The 16,433-nt window shown below is 51.0% G+C and overlaps 1 protein-coding gene across 2 annotated transcripts in view; it reads right to left on the bottom strand.

The window, feature by feature from the left end:
* PPARGC1B (PPARG coactivator 1 beta) overlaps positions 1 to 16,433 on the bottom strand; it is a 111,584-nt gene that overhangs the window by 30,307 nt on the left and 64,844 nt on the right. For both annotated transcript variants that reach the window (XM_019464394.2, XM_019464395.2), the window contains exon 2: positions 2,598 to 2,771. In XM_019464394.2, coding sequence (XP_019319939.2) covers positions 2,598 to 2,771 — 174 coding nt within the window. The remainder of the gene's footprint in view (positions 1 to 2,597; positions 2,772 to 16,433) is intronic.

Genomic DNA, 16,433 nt, shown 5'->3' with positions numbered 1-16,433 from the left:
TTGGAATGGGCCACGCCGGGCCCTTGGCAGGAAAGAAAGTATCACAATCGGTTCCTTCATTCAACACACGTGATCGAGTCCTTACAATGCACGAGGGCCCCAGAGACTTATCAGATGCTGTTTGTCCTCAAGGAGCTCAGAGTCTAAAGGACACATGGAGACATAAGCATACATGTGCCCGCACAGGCGCACACAAGATGGGAGCCCAGGAGAGGAAGTAACTCACCGAGGGGGCGACATGAGAGCTGGCATTGAAGGAATTACTCATCTGATCGGCATTTATTAAGCCCTGAGAAAGTGCCAGGCTCTGTGCAGCGTGCTAGAAATGCACGGTGCCATCGTGGCCCCCACGGTCATGGGATTTATGACGTGTGTGTGGCAGGGGGGTCAGGTGCTGATCACAGAATCACACCCATAGGGACGCATTGGTGGGCAGTGGGTGGAACTGGCCTGGGACTGGGAGAGCGGGCGGGGTGTGCAGACCATGACAGGGAGAGGGGCTGGGTGGGCAGAATTTGGCCAGAGCCCTATCTGTCTGTGAGGGTTTTCTGGCTTCCGTGCTGGGCTGGGAGCCCTGGGGCCACATCAGGCTCACTTGCATCCAAGACCATTTCATGCACACAGAGAGGCTTTTCCTGACCAGCCAGTCTTCAGATCCTTTTCTCACACCTGGCTCATTCCTTTCATGCCCATGTCACAATGACCACAGTTTCTGTGTTAACTGATCTGGGGTCAGTTTTCTCTCTACACTGTACACAGCACAGTGCCTGATGCACAGAAGGAGTTTCCATTTCTAGAAAGAAAGCTACAACACATCGGAAGTCTATGAGATGGTGCTCGTGACATGCCAGCATGGCATTTGACACCCAGCACATTATTGTTGTTATTATTATTATATTGCCAGACAGGCATGGGGAGCTAGAGCCTCTCCCCCAAGTCTTTATAGGGGAGCATATTTCAAGGAAAGAATAATAAATCTGGATGTCCCCATCACTCCACTTCAACGTGGTCAATTTTATTAATTATGTATGTACGTATGTATTTTGAGAGAAAGAGAGAGAGAGAGAGAGAGAGAGAGCACGAACAGGGGAGGCATGGAGAAAGAGGGAGACAGAGAATCCCAAGCAGGTTCCACACTGTCAGTGCAGAGCCTGATGCGGGGCTCAAACTCTTGAACCGCGAGATCATGCCCTGAGCCAAAACCAAGAGTCGATAATTAACCGACTGAGCCACCCAGGCGCCCCAACAACACAGTCAATCTTATTTCACATATTACCCTCCAGGCCACACACCCACACACGCAAATGCATGCAGAACTCGTTTTATTTTGATGCAAATCCCAGACATCATTATTATTCCATATGAGAGGGATTCTTAAAGGAAATGTCACCCATCATGTGGCCCCGAGACTGGACACAGAGCGCACAAGGAGAGAGGCATTGAAATGCACAGCAATTCTCAGCACTGCCTCTTTTTTTTTTTTTTAACTTTTTAAATTTATTATTTTTTTTTTTTTAATTTTTTTTTTTTTCAACGTTTTTTATTTTTATTTTTGGGACAGAGAGAGACAGAGCATGAACGGGGGAGGGGCAGAGAGAGAGGGAGACACACAGAATTGGAAACAGGCTCCAGGCTCCGAGCCATCAGCCCAGAGCCTGACGCGGGGCTCGAACTCACGGACCGCGAGATCGTGACCTGGCTGAAGTCGGACGCTTAACCGACTGCGCCACCCAGGCGCCCCTAAATTTATTTTTGAGAGACAGAGAGAGAGAGATAGAGCATGAATAGGGAAGGGACACAGAGAGAGACAGACAGACACACAGAACTTGAAGCAGGCTCTAGGCTCTGAGCTGTCAGCACAGAGCCCAAGGCGGGGCTTGAACCATGAACTGTGAGATCATGACCGGAGCTGAAGTCGGATGGATGCTCAATAGACTGAGCCACCCAGGCGCCCCGCCTCTTTTTTTTAAAGAAGTCTCTAGGCTCCAATTGGAAAATGAAGATAACTGTACCTGGTCTAAGGGTTGTTAGGAGAATTAAATGAGTTAACACACAACAGGGGCAGTCCTGCCTCAGAGCAGTTGTTCAATACATGTGAGTCACCTCCATTATGGCATCTCCGTGGTTATCAAGCCCTGGCTCAGGAGGCAGGCAGACTGGGTTTGCATGTAGCTTAGCTTCTGACTAGGTAAATCGCCCTAGGCATGTGACTTAACTTCCCCAAGCCTCAGTTTCCTCATCTATAAAATGGGTTCAGAATCACACCTGCCTCACAGGGTAGGGATGAGAACTCAGTGAGATACTACAGGAAAGGGAGGTCTTGAAACCACCCAGGCCCACAGAGCGGCTCATTTCTGACTGGGCGGCACAGCAAGAGCGGCTCTTCCCAGCCCTCACCGTCCAGAGGCGATAACAGGCTCGGCAAGGGGATGAGAACTGCCCAAGATCAAGGGCAGATCCAGGACGAGAGGCAGGGTCCCAAGAGCTTTGGTGGGAGATGAGACTTCTTTGCACGAGCAAGTGCAAAAGAAGGTGGTGCAGGGCAGAGCCAGGCCTTCAGGAGTAGAGGGAGTCACCGCGAGGCTCGGAGAACGTACCTGGAAAAGCTCTGAGTCGTCGGGGCTGTACTGGCTGGGTTCAGTCTCGGAGCTCTCCGGGCACCACTGCAGCTCTCCGAAGCAGGTGGCTGAGTCAAAGTCGCTGGCGTCCAGCTGGGAGAGGTCAAGCTCGGGAAAGTCAGCGCAGAGTTGCTCCTCCCCGGACCCCCCACCCTGAGGAGACAGGAAGGAAGGAAGTGAGTCAGAGCTGGATCCAAGCACAGACCCTCTTGCTCATGGTGCTGCCAGCCTGGGCCTCGGGCAGCCCTTGGCCAAGGCCTGATTTTGCCATGAGACCAAGAAATGTGAAGGTAGGCCCCGACACTCCTGCAGCTGTTGAAAGTACCAGGAACCAAGCCAGGCCCTGGCAATACAAATCCTGCCCGCTGCTCTCTCCCCTCCTCCTTTGCACTCCTACACATCCCTCAACGCCTCTTTCCCATAGCACCTCCTTCCTCTTACCAAAACCGTTGTGTGCAAAACTTCATTAGAAGCTGCAAACAGAGACTCATTTGCATTACTGTCCCCAGCTGAAAGGGGTTTCTGGGATGCGATATTAATAATGAAACAAAAAACAGCAGTAATAATGGCTGGCATTATTGAGTGATTACAATATTCTGGAGAAATACTCAGCCACAGTCTCAGGGATTTTACAGGTGGATGTGTGTCATGTCTAAGATGTGGAAGACTGCTCATCCGTGCACAACAGGGAAACAAAACTACCATCACCTGTAGCATGGAACTGTTGAAAAGAACGAGGCAGACCTACGCGCTCTCCAAGACACGTTAAATAGAAATGAAAACTAAATCATAGAAACTAAAAATCTAAAACTAAAACTAAATCATGAAAACTAAATCATAGAGTATAGCGGGTCGAATATTAGCCCATAAAGAGAAAAATCGAACGACGCAATTCTTTCCGTACAATAGTGCATATGCAAATATACCGGAAAAGGTCTCCAAGGCTAAAAGCCACCTGGCAGTGGTGGGTGGGGTAGAAGGGAGGCAGGGAGGACTGTGGCGACAGCACTGACTGAACCAGCGTTTCTCAACGTGTGGTCCCAGGACCGGCAGTGTCGACACCACCTGGGACCATGTTAGAAATAATGCAGATTCTCAGGCCTAACCCCAGACTCACTGAATCAGAAGGTGAGGGCTTTCTCACCTGGCTCCCACATTTAACAACTACCAGTAGAAGGACAGAGAGACGGCCCAAGCTGGGAGGTGGACAGAAAGAGCACAGCACAGGCCTTGGGGTCCGGCAGACCCGAGTCATAATCCCCACTCGCCAGCTGTGAAACCTGGGGCAAGTTCTCTTTTTCCCTCTGAAACTCAACTGCCTTACCTATAGAATGGGACACCTCCTGCCTCATACAGTTAAGGTGAAGTAAGGTGATATTATGGCTTGGCTCATGGAGGGGCTCAATAAATGGTAGCTAACAGTAATAATAGCAAGTAAGAATAATAATATGGGGCGCCTGGGTGGCTCAGTCGGTTAAGCGTTCGACTTCGGCTCAGGTCGTGATCTCGCAGTTTGTGAGTTCGCGCCCCGCATCGGGCTCTGTGCTGACAGCTCAGAGCCTGGAGCCTGCTTCAGATTCTGTGTCTCCCTCTCTCTCTGGCCCTTCCCCTCTCGAGCTCTGTCTCTGTCTCTGTCTCTCTCAAAAATAAATAAACACTAAAAAAATAATAAATAGAAAGGAAGGAAGGAAGGAAGGAAGGGAGGGAGGAAGGAACAGGGGCGCTGAGTGGCTTAGTCAGTTAAGTGTCTGACTTCGGCTCAGGTCATGATCTCGTGGCTCGTGGGTTCGAACCCCGCATCGGGCTCTGTGCTGACAGCTCGGAGCCTGCAACCTGCTTCGGATTCTGTGTCTCCCTCTCTCTCTGCCCCTCCCCACTCTCGCTCTTTCTCTCAAAAATGAATAAACATTTAAAAAATCTTTTTAATTTAAAAAAAGATAAAGAAATAATAATAATAATAATAATGACAACAGTGTCTCATGGTGGGCAGAGAGGGTGGAGCTGCCTTAGAGAACAAAAAAACGCCTATGTGACACTTAAAAGAAATAGGTTTTGCACAGGCCTTTTCCTTAATTGTTCCCACTTACTAAGCCTCATAAATTATGAACAAATGTATATTATTAGCTCAACTTGACACAGGAAAAAGGCTTTTATCCGAATTTGGGTCAAATGTCTTAATTGGCGTTTTGCAAGAAGCCTGTATCCACAGGCAGCACCAGGGCCAGGTTCTCTCAAGTGGCTGGTCCCCCGCTCAGACTAGGGACCATGGTGCCCTGCGAGCCTCTGTCTCCAGGGACATCCCCCCCCGCCCCAGGATCATTCCAGGCCCCGCCCAACACCCTACTACTTCTGGTCATCACGCTCAGCTGCCCTGGCCGCAGGGAACACTCAGGCGGACTCTCAGCCTCCCCTGGCAGCTTCCTTCTCCTCTGTGTCCCGTCAGACTGTGCGGATGCAGCAGCCTTGCCTGTTCTAGATAGATGATCCGTTTGTTTCCAGTCCCTGGCTACCGCGAACACGTCTGCAATATGTGTGCACAAGCCTTTGCGCGGACGTACGTTTTTAGTTCCCCTGGGCAAACATTTCGGAGTGGAATTGCTGGGTCATAAATGGATGTGACTTGATAAAATGACAAAATTGTTCTCCCAAATTGCCGTGCCACAGTACATGCTTATCAGCTGTGCTGAGAGCGCCGACTGTTCCACACCCTCCCCGGCACTGGGTGTTGTCACAGTCATTTTAATTTTAGCCACGCTAGTGAGTGCGTTCCCACATTTATTAAATGCTACTATGAGCCAGGCGCCGGGACATGGAGGCCTCAGTTGATTCCTTCACAAGTTGACATCTTCGCGGGGAAGAAAACACATGCATATTTGATTATAGGTTGGGTTAGTGCCACGAAGGAAACAGGCCAGGTGCGCTGACGGAGGATAAGAGAGGGAGGCGAAGTCTCTGTTAGTGGGGGGGTCAGGAAAGGCTTCCTGGGAGAGCCGACATCCGAGTTGAGACTTGGAGAAGTCAGGCAGTGGAAGACGTGGGGAAGAACGTTCCAGGCGGAGGGGCAGCAAGGCAAAGACCCAAGTGCGGGCCAGGCCTAGAGCACCAGGCACCGACCAAAGGTTGGTGAGGCGGCAGCTTGGGGAGTGACGGGGGGGATGGGGGAAGATGCCTTCAGAGAAGCAGGTGGAGGCCGGATCAGGTGGGGATTGGAAGGGATTTGGGTTTTACTCCAAGCATGATGGGGGTGGGGCCAGCAGGGAAGCAGGCGGATGTGGCATCCAGGACAGGGGCAGGTGGCGGGGCTGGGAGGTACCACTCAGGCAGGCAGGGAGGGCACACCGAGGGCCTGTGGAGTGGGAGGGAGGGCCAAAGCAGAGACACGTGAGTGCTGAACGTGCTGAACGGCTAGTGTCTCACTGCCCCTGGGGTCTCATTGGCCGGCAAAGCCCTCAGTGATGAGCTCCCTTGGGGAGTTCTCTCTATGTCCCGGATCCCTCTCATCCCTGTAACTCAGAGAAGCCACATCTGTAGGACTTGCTTCTTGAGGCCTAGAAACCCAGACTGGTGAGGAACCAGCCGCCCTGAGAGGCTGTCCAGGACAGTCACCGTGGACAATCTGGGAGTCAGAGGCCCCTTCAAGAACCAGACGAAAGCTATGGACAGCTTTTAGGTTACCCATTAAATATGTCTGAGCAACGCGTGTGCGTGCAAGAAATTCATACTTCTAGGCCTTCACGAACGCAGCGTAAGGACTCCTGGCCGGCTGGCCTCCCTCCTTCACTTTGCAGATATGGAAACTGAGGCCCAAAGAGGATAGTAGATTTGCTCAGGGTCATCCAGGGAGTGTCCTTCCCATCAAAACCATGCCACCTCCTTTACAAAACACCCATAAAATGGCAGCGACTGCTGCACTTATCGATTAGCTACAGCAGCTCGGCATACCCTAAGTATACCCAGGACATAAAAATAAAGAAACCTCAGCTTCGCGGCCTTGGCAATTAGGGCTGAGGCCACTCTCTAGCTAAAAACCATTAAGCTCTGCGTTAATAGTGATTTCTCTGGCCCTCTCCGTATTTGGAGAGGCTTTTGGAAGGGGTGCCTTGGGTGACCCAGTTCTCTTGGAGAGGTCTGACTTGAGGCCTCCTTGTTCCTTACCAGCCATCTTCTGCGGGCCCCACTAGCAGAGCTGGGAGGTCACAGCACAGGACTGACTACAGCCACTGCTATTACTGAGCGCTTACCAAACGCCGAGGGCTGCACTAAGTACCTTATGCACATCCTCTCATCAGATTCCTAAAATAACCCTCCAGGGCAGATGTCATTGTCCTGTTACTAATCAGGAAACTCAGAGAGGGAGTCACTCTCACAGTTGCCCAGGGCTGCTGTAACCAAGCGCCACAGGCTGGGTGGCTTCATTTTTTTTTTTTTTTAAGTTTATTTATTCCTTTTTGAGAGAGCCAGAGCAAGCAGGGGAGGGGCAGAGACAGGGGGGTGGGGGAGAAAGAGAGAATCCCAAGCAGGCTCAGTGCCGTCAGCACAGAGTCCAATCTCACAAACCATGACCCAAGCAGAAACCAAGAGTGGGACGCTTAACTGACTGAGCCACCCAGGTGTCCTTGGCTGGGTGGCTTAACCAACAGAAATGTTTTCTCTTCCAGCTCTGGAGGCTGGAAGGCTGAGCTCAAGGTGTTGGCAGGGGCGGCCCCTTCTGAGGCCACTCTTGTTGGCTTGTGAATGACCTTCTCCCCGTATGTCTTCCTACCGCTCCCTCCCTCTGTGGGTGCCTGTCTCTGTGTCCACATTTCCCCTTTTGATAAGGACACCAGCCATGTTGGATTAGGGTCCATGCTAATGACCTCACTTGAACTAGATGACCTCTGTAAAGACCCTATCTCCAAATCAGGTCACATTCTTGAGGCACTAGAGGGTTAGGATTCAAACATCATCTTTTGGAAGACACAACTCAACCCACAGTACCCAGGGTCCCAGAAAGGTGAAGCTGAGATTCCAAGCCAAGTCTCTTTGTTCCCTGCAAAGCCTGTGTTTTTTTTACTTCTGAAAGTGAGAAGGAACATTCAAGACCATTTATTCCCATTTACAGATAGGAAGGTGGAGCTTCAGACAAGATCTGAGAAAGATCCAAGTCATGTGGCAGGTTCACGGCTGCACAGGAACAGGGGTGGGGCCACACACAGGACGTCTCGCGCATATGGCCCCCTCTGGTCTCCACTATTGGTCCGTTCACACCCCTGCCGCGGGATGCCCCTCTGGTCGCTGAGCCCTCTGTACCCATTCCCTCAGCAGCATCACACCCCTGATCTGAAAAGGCTGTGGCTGCCCTAAGCCAGGGAGATAAATGGCCCTAGCAGTGGATTAATGGTGTTTTGTACAGATTCACATAAGTGGCTTCATTGGAAGCCTGTGTATCTTGTTGGAAATCGATTCCCTGCTTAAGAAAGAATGCATCTTCAGGAAAAATTGGTGACTCCACTTTCCTGACTACAATCAGCAAATAGTCGAGCTTCGTCCCTGGCCCAGAGCACATTCTCCGAGTTACTGAGCAGAAGGAAGCAGGAAGGGGGAAAGAGGGAGGCAGCAGTGACAGAGCTCGGGTTCTGGGTCTGTCCACATTCACTATGTGTCCTTTACCATGTGTGCACTTCGCTATGTCACCTCCCCTCTCAGTTCCCACTGCCCCTCCTATTAAACAGAACATCAAACAGACAGACTTTATGACCCCTCTTGCTCAATCAAGCATTTGATGCAATTCTGTACTAATCTAGTCTCTGAAATCCACATAGGCTTTCAGGAACTATCTAGGTTAAAACTCGGCATTTAACTAATAAATAAATGAATTAATGAATTTACCGAAGGGGACACAAAGGCGGAGCGAGAAATACTGTCTTGAAATGGAAAGAGGCTTAGACAAAGGTCGGGGGCCCTGGCTTTGCTATTAATGCTAATCCTTTGAGGTCAGGACATAACTTTGGCCACTTCAGTTTCTCTTGAAGAAATGGGGATAATAAAAAGCATCCTACCTCACAGGGTTCTTACAAAGATAAAGTAACATAGGTTGGGAGCCTAGCATGCATCAGACACCCCATGAATGGTAGTCAGAGATACAGCACCTACAGTTGACTTTCAAGTGACATTCACAGCTACGCTCTCACTGACACCTTCCCAAATGCAGCAGTGGTCAGTGGTCAGCATCTCCACTTAACTGATGGAAAAATAGGGGCTCTCAGAGGATCAATGCTTGAACTTGTCTTCTTACCCATCCCCTCAGTCCTTAAACCTACTGGTTAAACCGAATGGCTCTTCCAACCCTGGGTTCCTTCCACCTCCACGAGCTCCTGGATCCCAGTGTTCTTATCACTCATGGTTTCTGCCGGAGGAACACCCTTGCTCTGACAGCCAGACTACACTGGCTGTCTCCAGGCCTGCCTGGGATGGTGGGGAGCAGAGCCCCTACCCAGGCCTGACAGACCTGTTGACCACCATCTTGGATGCTCTAAGTACAAGATAGTACTTAGGCCGGCACCCTACTACCAGCTCAGAGCCTCCTCCACTGATGATAAGTTGTCTTTGATGGTCTGAGGCAAGTTTTCTCTTTTATTTTATTTTTTTTTTAATTTTTTTTTTAACATTTATTTATTTTTGAGACAGAGAGAGACAGAGCATGAACGGGGAAGGGGCAGAGAGAGAGGGAGACACAAAATCGGAAGCAGGCTCCAGGCTCTGAGCCATCAGCCCAGAGCCCGACGCGGGGCTCGAACTCACGGACCGCGAGATCGTGACCTGAGCTGAAGTCGGACGCTCAACCGACTGAGCTACCCAGGCGCCCCAAGTTTTCTCTTTTAAATTGCAATCGGGAATGCCCAGCCCAGCCATGAGAGCTGCTACGGTGGCAGGTACCTGGCATTGAGGTCACCTTTCCTGCCTTCCTAACCATGGTGGACACCACTAACTGAACACAACTATATCTCCTGCTGAGCCCCACGCCTACTCAGAATGGAGCCTTAGTAGCCACTACTCATGAATCAGAACTGGCCTGGTCTAGATCTAGAACTCTGGGCCCACCCTCGCCTTCTACGAAGGAAGTAAGGTTGGTATTCATAAAGTTCCTGCAAAGCCATTTCATTGCACACGTTTTCTTCCCCTCCCACCTCTGATTTGGCTGGCCTCCCACCCACCCCCCCCTTCTTAATGGTGGCGGCCTACTGATTTTTCTTGGGGAAGCCGCCCCTCCCTGCCACCCAGACAGTCCAGGTAAGCACGGTCTAGCTAATTAAAATGCTTCGTCCAGTGACCACCACAACTGCTTCAATGGGTTCAGAGGTGGATCAGAGTGAACACCCAAGAATTTGCCGGCTCATTTAGACAGAGGGGCTTAGCTGATTAAATTTAATTCTGGAGCGACTGGCAGCCATCTTTGCCACCACCTGGGAAGAGAGCCTGCCTGAAAAGGAAGCCGGCGTAAGGAATGCAGACCAAGAAGCAGAAGAGAGACAGAGAGTCCTGATAAAATAATTTGAACACTTGGATCCAGCTGTGCCTGAAGCCAGTCTATTCTCTGTACTCTGCAGTTATATGAGTGAGTAAGTTCCTTTTCAGATTACATGCCAGCTGGAGTTTCTGTCACCTATCAATGAAAAAGTTATGACTAATTCATCTCTCTTACATTAAAAAAAAAAAAAAATCTAATCTTCCCACTGTCTTCCAAATTAGTACAAAACTCCTAAGGAGACTTCTAGGAGAACAGTAAGACGAGTAATTGATCTTAGTCCACACAGAAATCCTTACAGCATCCTCTGAAATAAGACACGGGAGCCACAGACACAAAGCTAAGCTCCACTAAGAGTAAGTTGAAAATGGAAGGGTTCTGGGCCCAGCCTAAAAGGACCAACACCCTGAGAGTAGATAAACCAGGCCATTGAAAGGCTCTCTGACAAAAACACTCAAGGCCTTTTCCACATGGAAGCATCTGGCCCCAGGCCTGCCAAGCAAAACTCAGGGATGTTCAGCCCTTTTCACTGGCGCCCAAGTTCTGGCCATACAGCTGCCCACTTAAGGTTTAATGTAAAGGCGACCCAATGGGAGGTCATCAGGTCTGGTGAGAGTGAGTTCTCCAGCCCAGAGAGCAAAATGGGTTCTAGAATTCCAAACTGGGCTATATGCCAAGCCACACCCAGCTAACCAGGAAGGGTGACCAGATACCAGTGACTGGATGGAGCTCTTCTCACCAGCCGGCCAGGTTCATTAACACTGTCAATCTCCTCCCGTAACATCAGTGTTCACTGATGCCCACGGTGCCCCAGAGCCACGGGGAGGACCCCCTAGGGCATCCACACTTCAACTCCCGCTGGCTGGGTTGCCTGTGTACCTGGGGTCAGCTCTGCTTCTTCTCAAACCTGTTTGTTACTAGAAATTCTTGATCCAACTGAATGAATCCCCAATCTGGAAACAGGAGCCCTGGTACAGTGGGTGTGGCCTATACAGGAGATGAGCTGGGAGAACCCTAAGTGGGTTCAGCTGGTACCCAAACAGCTCTATAGCAAAAGACTGGAAATAATGTACATGTCATGCGGCTTCATTATTACGTTTTATGATTTTGTGCTCTTACTCACTGACTTTTTCCTAAGAATTCCCCTCTCCAGACCCCACCCCACCCCGCTACTGTTCCCACTCTCATCAGATAAGATGCCTATTGTACATGGATTGCAGCCTGCCCAGCACTGGAAATAAATACCTACGATGGACTACAAACAGCACAGAAACCAGGGGCTTGGGTGCTGGAAGATTCTGTAGAGAGACTTCTTTTGCAGATAAGGAAACTGAGGCAGTAAGTCTCCTGGGGTGGGTGTTATCTTACTCAGTCATCTCCTTCCCCCTCCCCGTTGCCTTCAAGCGGCCCCTTATCAAACAGAGATCTGCAAAGTCTCTTGGAGCTATGCCCAGGTGAAGCTACCTGGGGCGGAGTGGCTCCTGAATGCCCTGGCAGGTGGCTGTGCAGAGCCCAGATGCCCCTCCCTTGGCAGCAAGGCTGTAGAAGGTGCCATCAGCTGTGTCCCAGCCCCATCGCACCCCTACTGGCACATCAGGCCTGCCTTTCAGAAGGCCCAGGCTGCCCCAGGCCAGGAGAGTGGTGGACGTTGCGTGATTTATTTTAAAACAGTAAAAGGTTGGACTATATTCTGCCACTTGAGCGAGTGAGGGAGCGAGTGAAGGTGTTTTGGGGACAGTGCGATCTGCACATTGCGTCTGCCTGCAATTGCAGTCAATTTCACGCACTTGAGTTCAAGGGCTCTTGAATTCAAAGGAGAGTGGCAGGAAAAGTGCTTGGCAAACTGCAAAGCATGTGCAGGTATCTGTTGATTTGTTGAGGCAGAGCTGGCCCCGGCTCGTCACTTACCAGTTGCAGGGCGTCACCCAGCCTCTTGGCATCTCCTGAGACCAGCCTCCCCTGTGGAACTGTTGTGTGGCTTGAGTTTCCAGCCTGGGGCCTCTCTGTGCTGGCACTCCCTTCGCCCGGACCGCCTCCTCTCTCTTGCATCTTCGAATGGCTGGTTGCTTCTTACGATCCCCGCAGCAGATTAAATGTCCCTCCCAGATGGGCCTTCCTGAGCACTGTATCCTACAGACAGCCCCGTCTCCCTCTTACGGTAACACCACTCTGCGGCAATGCCCTCAATTAGCACTCTATTCCTTGATATTTCCATTCCCCCCACCACCCCCGGTATTTTTAAAACTTGTGGTAAAATATACATAACATAAAATTTGCCATTTTGGCCACATTGAAGCAGACAGTTCAGAGGCATGAAGAAGATTCACCCTGTTGTGCAGCCGCCGGCCACCAGCCCCTCCAGAGCCCGACCCCGTTTTTCCCGTATCCACCTACACGTTGGCGCCTCCCCCAACTGTCTCCCTGGTGCCGAGCGCAATACTCGGCACATAGTAGGTGCTCAATAAACAAAACGAGCTAAAGGTGGACGTGCCTTGTAAACTGTGCATGACAGTACGAAGAAAGCAGCATGAACATGTTTTTCCATACAGCCCCGAGACGAGGCCAAAATGCCTGGGAGCCTCAGTTACCAGATAATGATTTCGAGTTTTATCCAACACGGTGGGGGCAAACCCGCCAAGAACTCCTTTTCTTGCCTGCTTCCAGGCCCCTTTGCGAGGTCAAGAATGAAGATATCCGATCACACAAGCCACCTGACACGAGCACTCACCATTTCAACACATCAGCTGTACCCAGAGCAACATTTTATCAGTCGCTGAAGGGCAAGCACAAAAATAGACTGTGGAGAGCAAATGCCACCCTCGGCGGCGGTTGAAAGGCTCTGGCATACGGTGACCCGAGGCCTGGGGACCCGGGAGGTAGGTCCTCTGTCACAGTAGCACACAGAAATTGGAAGGTGGAATCAGAGCCAGGGTTAGGATGAGGTGAGGGAGGCACCCAGCCCCCACCCCCCGCTTTGGGCACCAAAAAACTCAGTAATCAAAACAGATTGTCTCTAGTGCAACACTGAAAAAAATCAAAATTAATGCAAAAACCCCATGATGAGCAAAATATCAAAATTCTAAATAAAGAGAGGCCAGTGGTACTGGTTTTTCCTTTTGCTTCAGGCATCTATATGGCTCTGTATGGCACTCTTACTGTTCCTGCCTTTATTTAAAGATTTGGTATTTTGTTCTGCATGGATATTTAGGCGTCCAGTTTTATTATTTTTAAACACTGCCTGAAAATATGATTAGCAGGGGTGCCATGGGTGGCTCAGTTGGTTAAGCATCCAACTCTTAACCTCAGCTCAGGTCTTGACCTTGATCTCAGGGTCACGACTTCAGGTCCCACACTGGGCTCCATGCTGAACCTGAAGCCTACTTTAAAAGAAAAAAAGAGAGAAAGAAAGACAAGGGGGAAAAAAAACCGCAAAACCCTATGAATTGTCTTGATTACTGACTTTTTTGGCATCTCCTTTAATTTTGTACCTGAACCATGTGTCTCCTTTGCCTCCCCCTAATGCCAGCCTGGATGAGATGCTGAGTTACTCTATGTGCAGATGGCTCAAATGAGATCAGTCATGTCCAAGATCACGTCACTCCGGGCCTCTGTTTGCACATCTCTACAAAGGGACCCGTAACCCTCTGGTTGCTGTGGAATTATCCCAGACCAGCCCAGTGTGCTATTTTAGACGGAAAAATGCTTGGGAAAACTCTGAGGTGCTGTCTGCATTATGAGGAACTGTTATTAAATTTTTACCAAAGGTAGTGAGTGGTCCGACTGAGTGGGAGGTAGCACTCAGTTCAGCAAAACACTTGCCCTATTTAGAATGAAGGAGGGAAGTTTGCTAAATGAATAGATTTTGCTTAAGAAGAGACAGAAATGAGGGGCGCCTGAGTGGCTCAGTCAGTTAAGCGTCCGACTTCGGCTCAGGTCATGATCTCAAAGTTTGTAGGTTCAAGCCCCGCGTCCGGCTCTGTGCTGACAGCTTAAAGCCTGGAGCCTGCTTCAGATTCTGTGTCTCCCTCTCTCTCTGCCCCTCCCCTGCTCTCTCTCACTCTCTCTCTCTCAAAAATAAATACACATTAAAAAAAAAAAAAAAAAAAGAGATGAGAACAGGTTCATGGTTCTCCCTGCAACCAAGCCATCCCCTCCCATCTTGATCCCATTCCTGAATGGGAAGAAAGGCAGAGGGTTGCAGCTCGCCCTGGCAAATGTGCCCACCCGATGTGGCTGAAAGGGGTGGCCGCTGACATTCTCATCAAGTCGTGGCAATCCTAAACTGGCTGGCGCTTTCCTTCCTCGGCACATTTTGTGAGGTTTCCTCAAAATCTGAATTTCCTCAGGAGATGGGGGGGGGGGGGGGTGGGGCGGGCGGTGGCTAGCAGGTGCTAGCTGGGAGATGGATGAAAAAGCACCTGGCTTTGGTCATATGACAAAGAAAGTTCTGGAAGTGGATAGCAGTGACGTTTGTGTGACATCGTGAATGTGCCGAATGCCACCGAATTGTACACTTAAAAAATCTTTAATTTTAGGTTATGTATATTTTACCACAATAAAATAAAAACAAACATAAAAAAGTCCCAGAGACCTAAAAAAAAAAAAAAAAAGTAGCCAGCACACTCCGTCTGGAGGTATTCTCTGGGGTCCTACAGTGTCCGTGTTCTTTGGTTCTATTTATGTGTCTCTTCCCCCAGCTGCCAGGAGAGACAGGGAGCTGGGCCAGGGCTCGGCTGAGAAGCCCTTTTGCCTGTTAGCACCGTTATAAATAACCCAGAAGGAGGCAGCAAAGGGGTCCTGGCAGGGGAGTGAAGGTCAGGCAGCCCCTTTGTGGCATTTGAGGAAATGTCACGCTCCACAGGCCAGCAAGGTGCCAGCTCACATCTCCAGCCCGGCGCTGCCCAGCGCTGACTGCGACCTTGCCCTCATGCCAGGGACCCGACGGGGCAGTGCTCCCCCCAGGAAGGGCAGCGCCCAGGGGGCTGGCTCCTGGCGGTTCTGAGCAGAGACAGGGCCGCTGGGTGGGTGGAGGGGTGCTGGGTAACTGAGGATCACCCCCCCGCCCCCGGCCTAGCGGGGAGAAGCCAAAGTCAGGTCCCCAGGAACCCAGGCCAGGGCTCGGCCACCGGCACACCAGCCCCAGCCCCTCGGCCGACACACACACCGACCCGCTGAGGGAGAGAAGACTCAGCAACGCTCAACCCACAACTGCCCCTGCTGGGGCTGCTGCGCAGCCTGGGAGCCGGGAGGGGCCTCACAGCCCATCTGGTCCTGTGGTTCCCACGCTGGGCTCCCTGGGGAACCCCCTGCATCATCTCTCCCACAGCCCTGGGCTCTGCAGTGGGAGAGATTATGAGCGGGTTCATTCACTGATTTCTCCATTTTTATTAACGAAAAACCACGCAGTGGCAACCCATCATACTCCTGTGGAACCTAAGTGAATTCGACATTATGAGCTGGGCCAAACACAAATACACGGAAAGCCAAACTTGTGTTTCTTTCTTACATATCAGAAATAGGGTGACATTGTATTTTGCATATGAATCCTCGATTTCCCCATACCTTAATCTTCACACACGCTGTTTCATGGGTAATTGAAGGCCTTGAGGAGGGTCGTTTGAATCCTCAGACTAAAAAGCCACTCCCCAGGGAGGCGGTATCCCCTGCTCAGAGCGCCTGAGTGGCACGTGAGTGCGGGTACCCCCCACCCTGCAGATGGAAAGGTAACGCTCAGGGAGGTGACATGACTTTGCTAAGCAGGATGTGAATCCAGACCTAGCTCCCAAGTACTTGGCTGCCGCACCCTCACCCCCCTCCTCAGGTGACTACTGCCGTCAATAGCACTACGGGCGGTTGGGGGGCTCATTCCCTCGCTCTGTGCAAGTTTATCTACTAGACTTTAAAATAATGGGGAGGGGAAAATGTTCTCAGAGCCCTGCTAGCACCTTTGAGATTCTTTATGTGTTCAGGAGGCCCAGGTCACAAGCTGCTGGTGTAGACCAACAGACGAGGGAGCCAAGACTCCCTCCGGGAGGGCACGGGCACTGCCACCATCACCAGGGAGCAGGAGGCAGAGCTGAGACTAGGGTTAGTCACTCACTCTCCTACTTGAAAGCCTTCCCTGACTCCTCCCTGCCCCTGACAAACCCCCAACGTCCTCACGTGGCTATGAGGCCCAGTGTGGCCCGGAATGCCTTCTCCCCCCACCTCTCGGCTTGGGCTCTCCACCTGGGACACCTCCCTGGGTCCCTGGCCACTCTGCCAGCATTCAGTCTCAGTGAGAGAGGCCCTTCCCAACACGGAACTCACCT

The sequence above is a fragment of the Panthera pardus genome, unplaced genomic scaffold, assembly GCF_024362965.1.
Source record: "Panthera pardus isolate Hobbes unplaced genomic scaffold, ASM2436296v1 HiC_scaffold_2, whole genome shotgun sequence".
Lineage (NCBI taxonomy): Eukaryota > Metazoa > Chordata > Mammalia > Carnivora > Felidae > Panthera > Panthera pardus.
This window is presented reverse-complemented; position numbering and strand designations above follow the sequence as displayed.